We start from the raw sequence: 19,568 nt of genomic DNA on the forward strand, positions 1-19,568 counted from the left end.
TCTGACAGTATAATATCATATTTAGAGTTGCTATGATACATATTTTAACTAACAAAAATTATTTGGGGAAAAAAATATTAAATTGACACCTTATTAACAATTTCAACAATTTACTTAAAACTTAATCAAATTCAATAAATAAATAAATGCCTTACCCCTAATAGGTTGTCCTTGCAATTTCTAAAACAAACTCCTGGCCACTAGATGTGGAAGCATGGTTATAGTAAATACCATATCATGCTTTCATGTTATGATTCGTCACAAATTATGAATGTGACATACTAAAATATCATTCCAAAAATGCACTTGTACCAATACCGCCTCACCCCCAAATAAAATACCTCTGCAACTGAGTAAATTGAGACGATAGCAATCATTGTTAAATTAATACCATCCCTCTCAGTGTGATTCAAAGCATTATTTAATACAGACTCTAAAGCTGTAATAATGCAAAATACTCTTTGTATTCCCATACGTAATTGTAGTGTTCTGTCCGTACCCAGCAATCTGCTCGTGAGCTCTGGATGGATGGTGGGCATTTTTTTTTTTTTTTAATGGTATTCTTTCCTTTTAGTAGCCTACAGCAATGCCTTTTATTGAGTAATGCCTTTTCCCCCTTTCAGTTGGCGTAATAACAAGGCAAGCCTGCGCTTAAACAAATGTCAAACACTCCACGGTGCTCCCTGCACTGACAATGCATACATTTCAATCACGCCACCACCTCTTACACACTCAGACACACACAAATACTTTCAAGTGCACACAAGAGCATATGTGGAGAGCAATTTACTGAACCTTTTAGGGTAAGTACTTTACTGTACCACAGAAAACATACGGGAGCAGCAGCATACAGTACAACACGGAGACAGATACATTTGATGGCTTTAAGCGCTTCCCAAAGCTGGATTGCATCCAGTCTCGCTGTTCACCGGCCACTTCATTAGGTACACTTGCTCGTAAGATCATATATCTACAAGAGCTGCATCGATTAAAATGTTTTACTTTTTTTGCAATTGGAAAAAAGTCATCGTAATAATAAAAACATGAATGTGTATGACATTGCATTTGTTCACCACTGTAAACCACAATCACACTCATTGACATCTTGGTGAAGTAATACTTTTTTGTGGGGAAAAAGTAAATTAACACATTCATTTATTTATTATGAAAATTAATTGTACAAGTTGTATATCTTATAAATGCCAGGTACTCTCTGCAGTTTAGTAAACTATCAGCCATTATATTAGGAAATATGGTTAAAAAAATTAATTCAGATGTTTCTGACAGTATCAATCACAAACAATCAGTGAGATAAAATATCCATATCACAAGGTACATTATTGATGCAACACAACCAACACATTTTTCTGTTACATTTAATACTTACAAAACACTTTAAACTTTGAATTTTAAAAGTCGCTTAGTAGTTTTTTTCTTTGATTATCACACACTCGTATCATGATATGGTCAAAATGGTTGGTAAAATATCACAATTTTTTTTTTCATACAGCACTGCGATACAGCTCTTGTAGTGGATTTTAATCGATCATTAGAGTAGTGTCATTTGTCATCTTCCACACCGCTTATCCTGTACAGGGTCGCGGGGAGGTGCTGGAGCCTATCCCAGTTGACTATGGGCGAAAGGCAGATTACTCCCTGAACTGGTCGCCAGCCAGTCACAGGGCACATCATTAGAGTAGTATTATAGTTCAAATAGATTGTTTTTTGTTAAATTTCCAGTTAATATTGAATGAAGCAGCACGGTGGCCTGGTGATTCTAGTTCACCATGCGACCCTTGTGCAACATTTAAAGTCCCTGTAAAGTGAAAATCTTTGTAAAGTGATATTTATCTGTAAAGTGTAACTCTATCAAATGAAAATCAGTCTTGTAACACACCACACAGAAGAGAGTTAACGATTGAAGGTATAGTGATTAAAAAAAAATAAAGTATAAGAAATGAGGCTTCAAAATCATTAAAAAAAAAAAAAAAATCAAGCTGTTGTTTCTTATTATTATAATTATAACCGCCAACTCATACTAGCTATTCCTAGTCAGGAAATATTCCAAATATACTGTATACTGGGTAGGTAAGCGGGAAGTGGACAGTGATGTATAATGATACAGTGATGATTTAAAATACACTGAATATGTACAGGATATAAAACTGAAAATTTGCATACAGAGGTATCAAGCCAAATTGTCTTCCCTCCACCGTGGAGGAAATAAGAGTGTTGCTAGCACTAGGACCATTGTTGTAATTTTTATCTAGTCTGTTTTTTAGAAAAATTGCTGCTAGAGCGGCCGGAAAAGATAGTGAACATACTAAGTTGGCAACACTTTGGACACAAGACGCAGCTCTTGCTCGCTACCTCGCTTGTATTAGCATCCACAGGAATGCACATAAGAAATTCAACTTTCAGACTAAAAAATGCATATTTTACATTTTAATTTGACTTCATGGCCACTGTGAGGGCCGGTCTGAGACTGTGAGTGGGCTGTATATGGCCCATGGGCCGTACTTTGTTCAGTTTAAAGCCGCCGGTGGTTGGAATATATTCCAGTGGGTCATCAAAGGACTTCCCATACCACAACAAGAGGCGCTAGCCACCAGATAGCTCGCAAGCTAACTAAGGCTCCTCGCGGCGGGCAGAGCGGCGGCAGGTTGCTTAGTGTTGTCAATTCAGGGAAGGTTAAGAGATTGTTAAACCCAGCGCCTCACGTCATTCAGCCTGTTGATGAGACGACATGACAGATATTTGAGCACATACTTTCTGCTAGTTATATACCCCACAATGCTTTGTGTTCCAACATATTACAGTAGCCTGACTAACACAAAATATATAACAATTGGGAATTTAAAAACAGACACAGTGCTGTTCTGTATATTGTGGCATCCAGGGAAAATACATTTTTGGAGTGTAGGCATAGCTAGCTAGCTAACTAACTATATTGACATGGCGGATGAAGAATGTGATTTTCTGGAATGAATGCCGGAGGTTGAAATTATGAGGAATTCCAAGCAGACCTCCACGGACAGATGATGTAAAGTATTTATTATTGAAACAGATGACACCCACCACACTTGTATGAAGGGTGTATAATATGTCTGCCTGTGTTCCAATCAAACTCCATCAAAATCTCTGTGCCAATAGATGTGGTTCCAGCAGATGGAAAGTTTGGTTGACTTTAAGCAAACAAAACGTCAGTTCCGCTAGGCACAAGTCAAAGAAAATGCCCTCGGTACTTCAGAACACCCACCAGAGCACTCTGCCGGATTCCCAAATAGTTAAAACGAAGCTTGCACTGACACGAAAATCACAGATAAGCCCATTTTTACACTTGAACAGACCTGCTCCGTCTATCAATATAAATCCTTAAATGTCCATGATTCAGTACGTCATAGTTTCCATTCTTTGCACATGTCTTAAGCATATACCCTCACACATGTCTAATATATTTAGAAACCAATCTCTGAATTCTCTTTACAGGGTCTTTAACTGAAAATGTGATAAAGATATAGAAACATTTTAACTCGGGAGTTTAATGTAATTCCTCTGTGGAATTGTTTCTGTATTATTACTTTTTTTCTTTCTGCTGTGCAGCACACTTTGAAAAGTGCTGTATTAGATCAGATGTACCTAATGTTGTGGCCAGTGAGTGCACATCCCTGCCGAATAAATAATCGTTCCTCCTCCTGTTTTCTAGATGAATGCGATAGTTCTTACTTTTCCGCATGCAAGTCTTTTTCTCAATAGCTGGCATGGTATGGCACTGAGCAATTGGGTGTAAAAAATAAAATCATCTACCATATGTTCATATGTTCACAAGATGGAAAGTTTACATTAGATGAATCATACTTAATTATACTATTTTCCATGAGCTTGTTTGGTCTTCAGGAGAAGCGTCTGAATTTCATGAGTTTCTGGAAGGCCTGCTTGAACTCATCATTGAACACGGTGTAGATCACCGGATTGATGAGCGAGTTGAGGTATCCCAGCCAGGTGAAGACGTCAAAGAGCACCGGGTGAAACCAGCACTCTTTGCAAATGGCCGTCACCAGCGTGCCCACGAAGAAGGGAAGCCAGCAAACGATGAACGCGCCCAGGATAATGCCCAGCGTCTTGGTGGCTTTCCTCTCACGAGCCGCGCACAGCCGCTTCCTTTCCAACACGCTGTCGGCCAGCTTCACCTTCACGCTGTTCATAAATAGAGGTGAGCTCCCCGTTCCTGAGTGGACGTGCCCTTCCTGGAGGTGCCCTTCTTGGTTGGATGAGGAATTGAGAGAACACAGGGACGAACCCGCCGAGGTCTGGATGAGCTGCGCCGTGGTGAAGCGCTTCCCGGACGACGTCGGCATCTTAAAGATCCGGGAGCGCGCCGCAACGTAAATCCGTCCGTAGAGGATGACGAGAAGCACCGTGGGAACGTAGAATGCCCCGAAGGTGGAGTAGAGGGTGTAGGAGATCTGATCTGTATTCACCAAGCACTCCGTCAGCTCCTCGTGGGCTTTGGCTTGCCGCCAGAATAGCGGAGGCATGGAAATCGATATGGCGATCACCCACACTACTCCGACCATGATCCCAGCCCGGCGCATGGTGCGGCGTTTGGAGTACTCCAGCGCGTCCGTGATCGCCCAGTAGCGGTCCAGGGCGATGACGCACAGGTGGAGGATGGACGCCGTGCAGAAGGTGATGTCGGACGACAGCCAGATGTCGCACACGATCTGCCCCAGTGACCAGGTCTTGCTCACCGTGTACACGATGCTGATGGGCATCACGAGGATGGACACCAGGAGGTCGGTGACAGCCAGCGAGCCGATCAGGAAGTTGGCGGGCGTGTGCAGCTTCCTGGTCAAGAAGATTGTGGCGATGACGAAGGCGTTGGACAACACCGTGGCGAAGGTCACCACACCCAGGAGCACCGACAGGGAGATCTGGAAGCCCAAAACCGAGGCATCGCTCCAGTACGGAGACACGGTGGTCGGATAAGGAATCTCCGTGACGTTGCTGGTGAAGTAGTCCAGGGAGCTGTTGTACGCCTCCATCTTGCTTGCAATTCTCTACAGCTTTAGAAGAGCCTCATTGCACACGCACCCATGAGTGCAGGGTTCAATCCCCCATGACTTGTTTTTCATATCAACCCGAAGCTAACGTCTAATTCCATCATTTTGTGTTTGGGGCTAATGGTCCTGTAACCGAAGCCGACTTATTTGTCCATTTCAGTTTTCTAATATCGATTCAGGCCTGCTTACATTGCCGCAGGAGCGATGGATCCTCATTTGTATTCAGCTTCTGTCAGATGGCCACTTTTGTTGCTCTTCTTTCCACTCCTCTTATCTCATCTCCAAGCTGCTGCAGCCAGCTGGCAACAGCACCTCAACACCGAACCTTCGTATCTATCAACCACTTTAATGGGCTCCTCCGTTTCAATAAGGCGAGGCGCCGCGCTGCGTGCGGTAAGATGATGTCGACAGATACACAGTTCGGCTTGTTGTCAGGCCGCTACCTCAGGCGGAGTCCACGTGAAGCCGATCAACAGTTACATGATCTGCTCAAGGCTTGCGCCGTACTTCCTTGGTCTTCTTCTGCATGTGAGACAAAAGAGAGAAACTTAGTTTGCATTAAATGACTTCTTGCCATCATCCCTTCCTCTATTCATACACAAACAAACAAAAACACCCGCATGAATCATGACCAACCTCGACCTGTAAATGGAGCATTGGGACTCAACACCCACATGCACACACACACAGACACACACACACACACACGCCCACACAGTCGTCCACAGCCGGTTTCATTTATTTACTCTCATCGCAGGCCTGATGAACAAATCTCCTTGCGAGGTTAATGTATGTTCAATTCAGCTCAGCAGATTTGAGTCTAAATGGAATTAATCACAACATGAAAAACAAAACCTCCAATCTCAATTTTAGGATGTGACTGACTTTTTTAACCCTTTAGCTAAACCATTCAGTAGAGCACATTAAGGAGGCATAATAAGCATAATAAATCATAATAATCTATTCCAAGGATCATAGATGCCAGTTCAACTGCTAGGTTGGCCATCTTAATGCTAACCATAAATGATTTGGACACAATAAAAGGGACCTCACAAAAGGGTGGAACAGAGAGATAAAAGGAGAGGATTGGCCTGTCAGAACACGCCTTTAATATCTCATTGAATAGGAATTATTTAGTAGTTACTTGCACATGTTTAACATCAATAGTCTTGGCTTTTTGATGATAGTCATCTTATTTCTGATCTGCATGATAGATGTGAGGTTCAGGTTTCGAATACCCAGCCTTCCTGTGTGGGGTTTGCATGTTCTCCCTGTTGCTTTCACCCATATTCCCATAAATGTTGGGTTCATTGAAAACTAAATTATCCATAGATGTAAAGGTGAATATGGCCTGTGATGGGCTGGCAACTACTCCATTGCCCAAAGTCAGCTCGGGTAGACTCCAGCTCACCCGCAAGCCTAATGAGAATAAAGCAATAAAGAAAATGGATGGATAGATGAAGACTGCCGATTAATTGTGTGGAAGCAATTGAGGCAAAGTTATACTGCAATGGCTAGAAAGACAAATTCTCCCATCCACCCTGGTGGATGGATGGATGGATGGATGGATGGATGGATGGACGGATGGACGGACGGATGGATCGGGTAAGTGGGTGAGTAGGTGGGTGCGTCGGTAGGTAAGTAGGTAGGTAGGTAGGTAGGTGGGTGGGTGGGTGGCTGGTTGGGCGGGCGGGCGGATGGATGGATGGGTGGATGGATGGATGGATGGATACTTTAAACATCCATTGTGGGAGCTGAGTTTCAATTGAGTAGGATTCCCAAACTGTTCTGCATGCAGCCGTGGGGATGAGCAACCTGCACTTGTAATTGTTTACTTCAGGATCATTAGAGTGATACACTGTGTTTCACAAATTACGCCTTGACATGGAGAAAAAGGTGAAGTCAACAATTTTTGGTGCTGAAACTGAATTATAGTCGGGGCATCATTAACAGATGTTGTTGCTATTTTGAGTTTAAAATAGTTTATTTGTGTCTTTGGCTAACTTTAGAAGCTCTACAGAAAACTCATTCATTTTACTGGTATTAGTTTTCTGCCATAGAGGAAAAATAATCACTAGATTCCAAGAAATGGGAGATCGACCTGCTTCCCAAAATAGATCCTGTGGACCTTAGAGGTTCCATTGTATTCCAGCCTCACCGTCATCACATGTGATAGATAGCTGAATGGCCTATCTGTTTACATATCAGTCAAGTCAAACACGAGGCTTATCTCCTTGTGCTCTGGTTTACAAGACAATGAGATAATGAGGCTGGTAATGAATGGATGAGAGGAAAAGATTTCCAATCAAGAACAGGCCCTGCCGAAATTGGGCTGAATACTGCTTGCGTGAAAAGACATTAGTTCCTCCATCTGGCTTTTAAATTAAATGACAGTGGGGCAGAGCGCAAACCAGGAAGCTCTTCCAACATCTAAGCAGAATATATCCACTGTACTATTCGGTACATCACAACCCCATTCATGAGAAATCCAATTCACTTCTCCTTCCAGACTTGGCCCAAGTCCCACCAGATGCTGTACAGTAATGTGTTTGTAGTACAGGGTGAAGCAGCGACTCACCCCGTGAACCAGGCGGACTCGCGAACGCTGCAATGCCCCCGCTCGAGGGGGGCTAATTGATTTAACTCAGCAGAGGTAGAGCCATCGCCGCTCGTCCGTCAGCGCCTGTCTGCTGTTGACTCGAGCGTGCACTAAACGGTAGCCGGGCACGACTCTAATGACCGTGTGTCTGTGTGTGTGCTTGTGAGCGTGTGTGTGTGTGTTGACAAAGAGTACGTTAAAGGAGAAACACAGTTGATGCTGGGGAATATGAATGAGAATTTAATGAGAGTCAGGAGACTCTTTAACAATTAAGCAATTTTGGGCCACAATATTAGGTATGTGAGCAAAGCCAGTAAAAAGATGAGCCGTGACATTTGCGATGCGAGCCCGAGGGCACTTTGGAATTTTGAACATGTTCAAGTAAAACTGTAAAACAAGTCAAAACTGTCTGCGAACGTCTTTGCAACCATTTGCAGCCTTTTAAGAACCCTGACGAAAAGACATTATGCTTCGTTCACAAGCATTCGCAAACGTTCGGACAACATTTAACATTAGAAAAATCTCTCAGCACATCACCGAGCATAAATGTCACAAAAAGTATAAACTGAAATAATATTGATCTTGTCTCAATTTTCTCACACACTTGGGCCTGTTTAGTTGAACACAAAGCTCTTATTTGGTCTGAAATATAGACGGGAACTCATAGACGGATTAAAGCATCCCTCTAAAGAAATAGGCCTGTAATTTTCTGTTTGTAGGAATCATCGCTCTAACGCTCACTTTTAAAAGTTAAATGCTGAGGCCATTGGAACTCTGTTGTTAACCAAAACAGCAGTACCTACTACAGCACAGAATCAGCCTCTAAGAGGAATTCAAGTGTAGAGTAAAAATGATCTTACATTACATTGTGTGGCAATAATTAGAGTTCCGCTAGATTCTGACTTGTAGTCAGACATGATTATTTTTACACTGTCAAACAGTCGCCTGTAATGCTAATAAAAATTTATGATGGTGAAAGTTTGACCGTGACACAAATTAATTTAATGATTTCCCATTAGAGTATTTGTTTTAAAGTCACCAATTATCTTAAAATGGATTTTGTTAAATGTTTCACTGTATTAACAACCCTCAATAATCATGTGATCTAAATGTCATGAAGAAAAAAAAAAATCAAGGCTATTTTAAAAACAACCTTTAAACAACTATTACATATTCAGTGTGACAGTATTAGACAGCAAAGCCATTAGTAGCTGGGATAAGCTCAGTTCTGGAAGTGCGTGCAAGTGAAACAAAGTCTCGTCGCTTTGCTGGAACAAAGGTTAGACAAAGTCACACTTTTAGATGCTAGCTGAGCATTGGAGTGTCTCTTTATGAGCCAGATGTCCACCTTTATTTAACATTTCATTTGTGCCAAGTGTCCCATTAACAAACAGCTTACTTTCCACTCCCGTGCTGCTTGACGCCACAATATAAAATAACAGTAGTTGTGTTTTGTTTTTCCAACAACCATTCAAAAGACGAATAATAGATGACTTGTGGAGAAGAATAGAATAAAAATATAGATTAGTACAAGTGTCGAAGCCCCCCCCAGACTACTGGTATGGCAAAGTGTAGCCTCAAGGTTAAAGAGCATACAACTCCAACAGATTCTATTTACCTGTCTAGTTTGAAAAAAATAACAAAATACATTATCCGATTATCAGATACCACATTCCGAAAACACTGATTGGCTGGAGACCAGCCCACAGCGTACCCCGTCTTTTGCCGAGTCACCTGGCATAGGCTCCAGCACAGTAGTATAGAAAATAGATAGTGACAGTTGGATTTTAGATCTCCAGAACCAAGTTTGTTTAAGTTGGAAAAACTTTGAAATATAAATGACTGAAATTTATGGCAACAGCGTTAGTTCATGCAACAAAGCAAGCAAGTTGTTTTTACCTATAGGTTCAATAAAAGGGTCAAAAGGGTAAACTCTTACTGCTCCATGAAACATCTTCAGGAAAGCCAATTCACACAACAGCAACACTTTAAACATTTAGTTGAACTGCACAACATAAAAAGATATTGTTTGTTGCCTCGAAATCGTTATTTAGTTAAAACTACTTGGCCCATTTCTACCACTACAGCGTGTAGTTAGCTAGCTAGCTAGTTAGCTGCCTGTACACCAATAATGGCACAATTTACGGAACAGCTGTGTCATTCTTTAAATTTTCCAAGTGTTATGTATTTCATGAAATTTAGGCTCCGACCATATGTCGGAGCGTAGAGCATTAAGGGAATATAACTAACAGGAAGTATGTCCTCAAATGTCATGTAGTGTGAGCTGAATACTGAATAACATGCACCGGCAGTTGACTTTTGTTGTTATGTGGACAAACAACAAGCTCAAAGGTGACACCGCAAACGGGCTGCTGGGGCGTCGCACCCATGGAGGGTGTGGGTTTTTATGCATGATAGGACTGTGGCTGTCACTTGAAAGTGCCTCCGGATGTTTGCTCAGCTTAGCTGATCACATCATGGGCGTAGAAAATCTTTTGGAGTTGGTTATTATGTGAATTCAGAACGGTTCATTCACAGAAAAATATTCGGAAACAGTCATATGGAAAACAGCTCTGAAAGTCAGTTTTCCATAATATCGCCCATTGCAAATAATTCAATAACATTCCGAACCTTTTAGGAATGAGATGAAAAAAAATCATGCATTCTTATTTTATTTTTTTTTACGGCCCGTGAGGGGCTCTTGGTACATCCGTGTTGTTTGCAGGTGCCCTGGAGCACGCAGAGTAGGTGTTTTTCCCGAGCTGCGTGGGTGTACACGCACATGCACCATCTGCACCACCCTACAACCATCCACCTACACACTCATGCAAATGCTAGTAGAAGAAAACAGATTTTTTTTTTTTTTTTACATTTTTGCGGACATGCAAATTTAAGCCTTTGAGATAAAAGTCAAAGTTGCCTGCGATGTCAAGCACAGGTGGACAAAACACACCCGGCGAGCCACATGCGGCTCTTTGGCTATGCCAGACTTCAGTGTCACATTTTCAAGCTTCCAATGTGGCCCATCATTCCAGCACATAAAGGGGACAACTTACGGAAAGTGTCTTTTTAATCGCTAGCATAAAATATCTTTTTGATTATTGTTGGTGTAAGTAAATGTGTTTGAAGCGTGTGTCAGGTACGTAGTAGTAGTACGTAGTTTTCACATAGAGGACATAGTAAAATATAGTAAATAATCACAGCAATTTTCCAGTTAGAATAGAAAACACAAATTATTCATGCATGCATCCATCCATTCTCTGTACCGCTTATCGCCTCTCGGGTTGCGGCTGAGCGGGAGCCCATCCAGGCTGACTTTGGCCGAGAGGCAGCGTTCAGCGCGGACTGCTCGCCAGCCAATCGTAGGGCACATAAGGACTAACAATCATTCACACTCACAGTCACGCCTAAGCGCAACTTGGAGTCTTCAATGAACCTTCTCAGCTTGTTTTCTGAACGTGGGAGGAAGCCGTAGTCCCCGGAGAAAACCCACGCAAGTACAGGGAGAACATGCAAACCTCACACAGGAAGGCCGAAACCCGTCTTCGAACTCCCAACCTCAGAACGGTGAGGGAGATGTGCTTACCACTGGTCCACGTGCCGCCCAAAAATCAATAGAAACAAATATAAATCAAAACAAAATTTGGTCTTACTGGGATGCCTGATGCATAGCTGTTAGCATTGACGTGGGCTGTTTTTTGGCTCTTAATGCTCATCGAGTTGGCTAAAGTAACAAATTCTTCTGACCTATTAAGGCTGACATATATCTTAGTGAAACTTGGCCTCAACAACTTCGAATGAAGTTTATTTGCATAGAACTGATTAAAATGCAGTGGCCTGACATTGGATTTGTCATCTTCTTAAAATAATCTCCCAACAATGAAAGCCCCGTGCTTCTGAAACAATATTTTCCACCACACTACACGTCAAAAATACCCGACCCTACTTCACGGACGTGACCCTTGGAAAGTGGAGCAGGTACCGGTACAGATCTAGGACACCTGAGAGGCTCTTCATTAGTCCATAGGATGCAGCTGACACAGGGAGAGACACACACACACACACACACACACACCCATCCCCACGGGTGGGCCATTGGAGGGCATGCCCATCCAACAAGATGTTATGAAGCACAGATCTCTTTTTTTTTTTTTTTATTCAAATTTGATTTTATCATATTAGCTATTTTTGTGTTGTGAAGTACTAATTTTGAGTTGTTTATCACTAAAACAGTTCAAATATAAAGAAACAGTATGTAAGGTGTGATTTTGTTTGAATGGAGGCCTGTCTTATCTTCAATAGCCTATGGCCTAACTGAAAATAATGTTAAGAGTCACGTGCAAGAGTCAAGCAAATTTGTAAATCTGTGAGTGTTTTGCATGGCATTGTGTAATGTGGCATGACATGTCTGTGAAATAGGTGCATATTTGTAAATAATGAGAGCACATGGGTCTAAAACGCTTAACATAAGTGTAAAAATGCTTACATCACTTAATGACATAAAACTGCAATCAATCATCACCAAAATGTATGTGGACATCTGTATTTATGCCCACATCAACCACCAAAAATATCACAACAATCGCCCCAATATTTTAGATTTTATGGACAAAGCGTTTTTTCACATTAAGCGAAATAAGCTTCTGCAGCGAGCGCCTCTATGGAGTGTAAAATGCTTATTGTCCATAAAATCGGAAACAGTGGGCAATAATTCTAATGTTTTCAGAGGTTAAAGCAAGCATAAGTAGACATGTCAGCATAAATCTTGTGGATGACTGATCACAGTTTTCGTATATTAGGCAACATTAAGCTTGTCTCGATTATGTTTGTAAAACTGTCCCTGGCAACAGTACGGAAAATGAAGAAGGGCATATTACATATTAGCCGTTTGAACCACGGGAGCCACAATCGCTTTGGACATATATATTTTTTTCATTTTGTTTCTGCTGTAGACACCGCCTTGAGCCGGGGTGACTGTTCCGAGCAGTATGTCAGCGCCTCCGCCATATTGGATGTGGCCATCGTATTATCATTGCATCTGCCAATTGATGCCCATCGAGAGCTCCAGTAAAATACTCAAGGAGTATTGAAGTTATTGTCAGCCTGTTCCCATTTTCGACAGTTTTTAGATGCGGCAGCGCACGTGCGCTGTCTCGGAAAATTGGGCCCACAGACGCAATGAGCGCATTCAAGCAGGAGCTGCTGTTGGCCACAGCTCACTGCCAGACGCCCACATGTATGCTTGCCAACGTCATCACTCTTGGCCTCGCCTCGTAGCGACACGTGACACTACAATAAAATAGAGTATTTTCTCGGCATGTCCTGTTTGCAATTATTATTTTTTTGTGTGTCCACTAAAAAAGCCTGTTCTCACAACAAATTAATAGAATTCCATGCAAAAGCAATACATTTATGAAAAATAGTTGAAAATAAAATGTCAAATGAAGTCACTATAACCAAAGTGAATCTAAAGAATGGTATTTTGAATAATTAATTGGACAAGAGACATGTCAATCATTAAGCACTATGGATTAGTGCTGTCGTCACCCAGTGTGTGTGTACATGTCATTAGATGTGGTCGCAAGGATTAGCAGAATTAGCACATAATACCTGGTGCATAAAATGGTGTTTATTTATTCATGTTTTTGTAAATAATTCATTCAAATTGCAGTATTATTTTGAGGGAGGAGAATGTTGGATTTTGCTTGACAACCAGCGTTGGTGTATGGTGTGTTTTAATCCTGACGTTAACTACAATTCAACTGGGATCGCTTCACGCTGAAAAGTGGGAAACTCCGAAAGGATCTGACAGCAGTGAAGCATCACATCAAACCGATGACTCACTGCACTGGGTCCCTCTCATTATGGGAACGCAGGAGAGAAATGTTTGGGGAGGTTTGAGAAGTTTTTCCATTTGAAAATGATTGAGTGGCTCTATCAAAGACAAGGCTGCGATTTGATCCCTGCTTGATACATTTCATTTTATGGTTGACTTGAATTGTTTTGTTTATGAATAAACCAAAGATTAGGCTTCTCGAGAGCACTCAACCGGTCACAAATATATTACCGTCTATAAAAGCTACTGATTTGTGACAATTTTTTGTTTAACAAAGTGTAGAAAACATACTGTACAAATCGTTCTTCTTCAAAAGTTGTAACAGAGGAACATTCCTATGAATTTTGAGCAATAGTAAGCCTGTTGATTTAAACTGATATGCAAATATGGAAGGTCATTTAGACGGATTCCATGCAACAAAACTTCACGTTTCCAAGCAACCAAAGCATAGTTTCACAAAACATCACAGTTTATTGGGCAGTGTGTAATACATAATACTTCAATACAAAGTAAAGTGGAACGTCTAACAAATTTGTTTTAAGGAAATCTAACATTATTATTATCATACTGAAAGTACAAAAAAACAAACAAACAAGCAAAAATCAGTTAGCTGATATTAACTATTTTAAAACAGGCCAAAAATTCTCACAATATTTTACTTTTTTGAAACAGAAGCCTCACCACACTCGGACTAAATGCTTTAGGCGCCAAATCCTTTTTGACGCGGCCAACGGGAAACGGAAGCCTCGCCGCGGACATTGAAACCTTACTGCAAAAATAGACGAAAAAATGGGCTTCAGACTTTGCTTAGTCCAACTATTCTTTTTAAGTTTTCAAACTATTGTTTATCGTCTACAAAATGGGCGTCCATCATAGGCGGATAGACGGACCGGTCAGTCACATAGGCGGATTGCCCATCTCTAGTTTTAGATATTAACACATTACAACGTAAAACAAAGATAATGACAATCAAACATTCTCCCCCCCCAAAAATCCTGACATTTTTGATGATTTTTCTTTCTGTTGTTAAGTTAAACAAATATTAAAGCGAACACCCAAACATATTTTTTTTAAGAATATGTTCCCAGCAGGCCCAGTAGTTGAAACACGGCATTCTGATTAATTTTGCGTTTGAGGCATATAAATTAAGCAGCAAAATGCACTCTTTTTTAGCCATCTCCGGGGGCGGCCATTTTGTCTTCTGTCGACTGAAAATGACATCACAACTGCTCACAACGACCAATCACGGCTGAACTGTTTTCTTTAAAGAAGTATGCCACTAGTGCTGCTAGTTACCACACTTTGACAATCACCGTTTTTTTTTTGTTTTTTTTTATAGGGACTAGAGTTTGGTTCGTAAACTGCATCTTGCAATTAAACACGAGCCTGTAACAGATGATTGGTGTCGTGATGACTATTTGTCCTTTCAGTACTGTTTACTTTCAATTTGTGACATTCTGACGTCGGTGTTTACCTCGACTCTGTATTGTTTCACCGACTGGCCTCTGGTGTTATGATTACTACGGTGACAAATGACGAGCTTGTTTTCACAAGCACAGCGTTGTCAATTGTTGTCTCCATTGCAGGACTATAAACAGCTTTGTCTCAATGGCAAGGCTTATCAATGCCTTTATCTTCATCTGTGTTATTGATCACATGGGCACAACTTCACAACATCTCATCCATGCTCTGGCGGGGTGTGTTTCATAGCCCAAAGGCAGACTTTTTGCAGCGCCATCTGCTCAGCTGCTTCCAAGCCAACTCATGTGCGGACTACTGTAAACACTTAGGCAGGCCTACGGGGCCAGCGATGTGATGCCGCCACTGTTGAAAGGCACCTCAAAGCGTTTCGGTGCGTTTGTAGTCATGTTTTGCTGCTTTTGAGGAGGGTTCAAGACACAAAGTGACGCTAAATTTATCTCGCATTTGTTTCACTGCTGTCCTGCGCTTGACAGGCCTCAAGCAAACAACATAAAAATAAATAAAATAACAGTGAGGACGATGTGTCCCCCAAGTGTGTTTATAATGATGCCAGGAAGCATGAAATGTCATTATTCCTTAGTTACAGTTGCTATGAGTATGTAGAGCAGATATGTTTGGAGTGATATTAGCATTTAAATTGCTATTCTGGAAACAGTGGAGGTCATTGATGGTTTTAAGCACACTCTCTCTGAATTATTTATAACATGTCTGTGACATGCTTTTGTCAAAATACCCAAAGGATTAAGAATTATACAACAAAGCCCTACGTTGACTCCTGGACTGTCCTTTCAGTTACACGCCAAAGTCAAGACAGGGGTTTAGCCACACTCGCCACACTCCAGGGGTCTGTTTCACAAAGCAGGTTTAGTGAAAACTCAAGAGTCTGCTAACCCTGAAATGAGGGAAACTCTGAGTTTTCTCTTTCGAAAAAGGGAGGTACGTCAAACCAGAGAAAGTAATTTTGCGATGACGGAAACATGGTTAAAATAACGATGAATGATGGACTGGAGATGACGGGCTGGGTCTGCTTGAAATAATGACAGACTGACGATGACAGGTGGCCCGGCCTCTGGCGAATGACAAATGACAGACCGGCAAAGTTTACTGATGCGCCCACCTCAATTAATTGCTCTGCAGTAACGAAATGTGACTTTTTAAAGTAATTGTATTCAGACTACTCTACTGAGAAAAGTAGATTAGATTACATTAGATTAGTCGTAATCGCAAAAAATGGATATTTAACAGTAACGCATTACTTAGCGTTAGCGTTATCACTGGTTAACTACAGTTTACAGCTTGAATTGAGTGACGTCACGCATGTGCCATGTCATGTTTTGACCAAAGGAAAAATAACAATGGAGGAAGCAGAGAGATTCGTGTTTCCAAGCTGCAAATGCAGTCTAATTTGAGTTTGTGTCAGCTAAAGAAAATATTAAGGTACGTTGCACATTTTGTGCTGCTGACTAAGTGTTAGCTCTAAAAACACAACCAGTACTGTACATCAAATTAAAAAAAAAAAAAAAACACACACACAATCAAAAACTTACTTCCATTGAAGCTTAAAGAGAAAGACCCACGAGGCCGTGTGACTGTATCAGGTCCACAAATGTAATAATTACATTCATAAACAATGGACATTATAAATGTTAAGTTTACCATGACAATATTGACAGTTAAATATTTTAAACCAAACCATTGCCTTAAAAAAAAATCCTATTTATGTTAAGTGAAATCCATAGACTCATTTTCTTTCAAATGAAAATAATTACTTACGTTAAGTCACGAAATATTGCCTCTATTCTTTGTTTAAATAAAAAAAAAATGCTTTTTTTTCAATATTGAGAAAACTGGTCGTCAATTTTATGTGAAGCAAGGTTGAAGGCATCTGTTCAATGTAACTAATAAAGTAACTTGTAATTAACTACTTTTAACATCAAGTAATCAGTAACTTAAGTTATTTTTAAAGTAAATTAATCAGTAAAGTAACTATTTTTTTCCAAGGTTACCGTGGCAACACTGCTTTCAAACTTGGGTTCAAATCACGTCATTATGTACTGTCTCATGCAAATGCTGAGCATGGCTTTCGTTACCAAGACAACCAGAGGCGGAGCACTCAAAAGTCAAGGTACCACTATGTTCTTACATGAGCGAGTAACACGTTTTCATAATAAGTCCCCTTTGACGTAGTTTTGTTTTGTTTTCTCTGAATTTTTCTCCATTTCTTTCCATCACCATAAGTCTTAGCTGGTTTCAACAGTTTCATTTGCGGCGGAGCTTTCAATTTGAAAGCTTATCGTGTCGGTGATTGAACGTGATGTAGTTGACAGTAATTTTTCATGGGTGTTTCTTGGCACCCTTGACTTTGCGCCTTGCCTGGCCCTGAGTGATCGCAGCGATCTCAGTGATTTGCAACCTAAGACACCGCGCGGCCTTGCCACCACGAGCTTCTATAGCATCCGCTTCCCTTCAACAGATAGAATTTTTTGCTTTGTTTTTCCACCCTACACATCAGCATTAATTTCCTCCGTTATTAATTGTTAAGCCAGATTTGAATAATTACCATAACAAGCTACGAATGAGTCTCGAGAACAGCCCCTCATTTTTTTTTTAACTATTTCCTAATCTATTTCATTTTCCATGACTCTGTGTCATTAACTATTTAACAGCGGGTGCATGACACGACACTGCGAGGATTTTCCAGCTGTTCTTATGGCTCTGATGTTGTGTTCACCTCTGAGCCACAAGCGCCGAGAACAGAGCATCAGCACAGTGCACCGAGCCCACTTTTCATCATGTCAGTTCTCTTTCCTTTTTGACAAGTCACCTGCACACCGCTGAGTTACTTTCATTCCTCGACTTTTGGACTTCTAACATCACTCAAATATTCCCAATATGAGGACCGATCATCAGAAGAGAGACAGAAGACAGATGACGATGATAAGAGAACATATAAACCAATATGCACAAATCCTCATCGGGAGGGAGTGAACACAATGAATCTCCAAATGTGCCCCTCAGACATCATGCTTATGAGCTGCTCTCGATATCCTTTCTGCATAATTGAAATGAGCAGCAAACAATGCGAGTGTGTAGGATGTAGGGGAAACAATTGTCTCACTATTGATGACACAATAATGCATCCGTCCATAACAATCATGCAAAAGTCTCTGGGGATTTCCATCACTTTTTCAAAAGGTCTTCTCCAAGAAAAGACGTTTCATTAGGTACACATGCACACACTATTATGAGCCAACAAAACAAAGGAATTACACACCCTCCCTTTACAGATAAATGAGAAACAAATGATATAGTCATGCTCAGTTTCTATTTCTATAATTGCGATTATTAATGGCAAATATGTATGGGTTCTTCTTTTTTAAGTGGTGGTCGATACTGTACAACGTCCCTCTCATGACAAAGACATATTATTAGGAACACGTCAGTGCGTAATGCAGAGCACTTCAACACCACTGCAAAGCACATGGACGGACAAAGAACAAATAAGAAAACTATGCTCGGTTTTCAGTCATTCTTTATGTACTTGTGGCATTATTATCATTTTATTAATTTGGGGGAAAAAAAGTGGTGTAGAGGACGAGCATTGTATAATACAGAGATCTCTTTCTAATATACCTCATGAAGTATCATGAAAACAATGAACACTCACCATGTTTTGGAGGATTAGTTTCTGCCTTCCTGGATGCTCAAGCCACCCAATCAACCAATCAGGGAATCCCCGGGAAGCGGAGGACTCCTTTTTACGCACGCACGTCCCCAGCAAACGCACAAACGGAGCAGTCCGTCCGGCGCGCAGCCGTTTGTGTGCGTCCTGTTTGCCTTGCCATCACGCATGGTGCTCCACATTGCACCTCACGGCGTGGAGATTGACGTCGCGGAGGGGTCCTCGCCCCTGCATGCGTAAACTTGACCGAAGCAAGTCCAGGACGACGTCGCGTCCCGCCCCCCCCCCCCCACACGCAGAAGACGTCCTCTCCCTTCGAAGGTGGAGGCAAAGTAGACGCTGGGTGAATATCTGCGTCTTATGTGATGGAGGGGGCCGTCAACTAGTTGCATTCGTTCACACAGTGCGCGTGTGTGTGTGCGTGTTTTGGAATATGCCGACAGGCTCGTTAACAAGGAATCCTGCAGGAGACTGTAGTTAGTGAGTGGGTGAGTGGGGGGGTTTGTGAGTGACTGAGTGAGTGAGTGAGTGAACGAGTGAGTGAGTGAGTGGGGGGTTGGGAGGGAGACACTGGGGTAGTGAGTGAGGAAATGAATGCATGCGAGTGAGTGAGTGAGTGAGTGAGTGAGTGAACGAGTGAGTGAGTGAGTGGGGGGTTGGGAGGGAGACACTGGGGTAGTGAGTGAGTGAGTGTGAATGAGCAAATGAGTGAGTGAGTGAGTGAGTGAGTGAGTGAGTGGGGGGTTGGGAGGGAGATACTGGGGTAGTGAGTGAGCAAATGAATGCATGCGAGTGAGTGAGTGAGTGAGTGAGTGAGTGAGTGAGTGAGTGAGTGAGTGAGGGGTTGGGAGGGAGACACTGGGGTAGTGAATGAGTGAGTGTGTGAGTGAGCAAATGAGTGAGAGA

At 41.6% G+C, this 19,568-nt stretch overlaps 1 protein-coding gene across 1 annotated transcript; it reads right to left on the reverse strand.

The window, feature by feature from the left end:
- Nucleotides 1-405: 405 nt before the first annotated feature.
- htr1d (5-hydroxytryptamine (serotonin) receptor 1D, G protein-coupled) lies at nucleotides 406-18,919 on the reverse strand. Its single transcript, XM_086050512.1, has 2 exons — nucleotides 18,648-18,919; nucleotides 406-5,585 (listed from the first exon to the last, which is right to left on the reverse strand). The coding sequence occupies exon 2, from the start codon at nucleotides 5,043-5,045 to the stop codon at nucleotides 3,894-3,896; it is 1,152 nt and encodes a 383-aa protein (XP_085906638.1). The 5' UTR covers nucleotides 5,046-5,585; nucleotides 18,648-18,919; the 3' UTR covers nucleotides 406-3,893.
- Nucleotides 18,920-19,568: the final 649 nt, after the last annotated feature.

The sequence above is a fragment of the Filicampus tigris genome, chromosome 13, assembly GCF_054856515.1.
Source record: "Filicampus tigris isolate MCC_2025a chromosome 13, RoL_Ftig_1.0, whole genome shotgun sequence".
NCBI lineage: Eukaryota > Metazoa > Chordata > Actinopteri > Syngnathiformes > Syngnathidae > Filicampus > Filicampus tigris.